Below are 1046 nucleotides of genomic sequence, written 5' to 3'. Positions count from 1 at the left end.
TGAGTTGGAGTCTCACTCTGCTGCCCAGGCTGGAGGGCAGTGGCCCACTCCTGAGCACTGTAGCCTCGACCAGCTGGGCTCAGTCGATCCTTCCATCTCAGCCTTCCAAGTAGCTGGAATTATAGGCATGCGCCACCACACCTGGATAATTTTTTTTTCTTTGTTGTAGAGATGAAGTCTCATCAAGTTGCCCAGGCTTGTCTCAAGCCCATGGGCTCAGGCAATCCTCTCACCTTAGCCTCCCAAAGTACTGGGATTATAAGCATGAGCCACCATGCCTGTCCTGGACTTAGATTTTTATCCAACTCTGTTTTTTAATGAAAGCAACTTTGACCTTGACTTTTAAAAGTTTGTTTAAGGCCGGGCTCGGTGGCTCAGCCTGTAATCCCGCGCCTTTGGGAGGCTGAGGTGAGTGGATTGCCTGAGCCCGCGGGTTCGAGACCCGCCTGGGCAGTGAGACCTCATCTCTACAATAAATCAAAAAATCAGCCGGGCGTGGTAGCGCATGACTGTAATTCCGGCTACTCGGAAGGCTGAGGCGGAAGGATCGCTGGAGCCCAGCAGGTCGAGGCTGTGGTGGCTGGGAGCGGCCACTGCACTCCAGTCTGGGTGACAGAGTGAGACTCCAACTCAAAAAAAAAAAAATTTTTGTTTAAGCATTACTACTAACTTATAAGAGTAGCAACCCAGTTGCAGAAGTCACTAACTGCTTTGTGTACATTTTCCTGAAGAAAAGGACCATCTTCAAGGAGCAAGCCTGCTTTATGTGACTTTTCTTCATAAAACCATTGGCCTGAATGTGATGCAGGAATCTTCTTTGGACTAAAGAGAATGAGATCATGAGAGAATCACAATACAGGTCACAGTGAATGCAAGTGGATTTCAAACAGTTTCATGGGGCAGAGGAAATCAGGAAGCAAATATTTCTAATAGTCTCTTGCAAGCTTTAATTTTTCAAAGATCCCATTCTCATTATCAATATCATGAAGACAATTATACTATGATTAATTATAGCAATTAAAAAACATAGCATTTCACCATTATAA

The 1046-nt window shown here is 45.5% G+C and overlaps 1 protein-coding gene across 1 annotated transcript in view; it reads right to left on the bottom strand.

Moving 5' to 3' along the window:
* LOC103253983 (protein FAM47E-like) overlaps positions 1 to 822 on the bottom strand; it is a gene marked incomplete at both ends in the record, with an annotated part of 13430 nt that extends 12608 nt beyond the window's left edge. Inside the window, one exon of the mRNA XM_008052183.2 lies at positions 667 to 822. Within this exon, the coding sequence (XP_008050374.2) occupies positions 667 to 822 (156 nt within the window). The remainder of the gene's footprint in view (positions 1 to 666) is intronic.
* Between the last annotated feature and the right edge of the window lie 224 nt (positions 823 to 1046).

Source organism: Carlito syrichta, unplaced genomic scaffold (genome assembly GCF_000164805.1).
Source record: "Carlito syrichta isolate Samal-C Ts95f unplaced genomic scaffold, Tarsius_syrichta-2.0.1 Scaffold68823, whole genome shotgun sequence".
In the NCBI taxonomy this organism is placed as follows: Eukaryota; Metazoa; Chordata; class Mammalia; order Primates; family Tarsiidae; genus Carlito; species Carlito syrichta.
The sequence above is the reverse complement of the archived record's forward strand: the minus strand, read 5'-3'. Positions and strand labels throughout refer to the sequence as shown.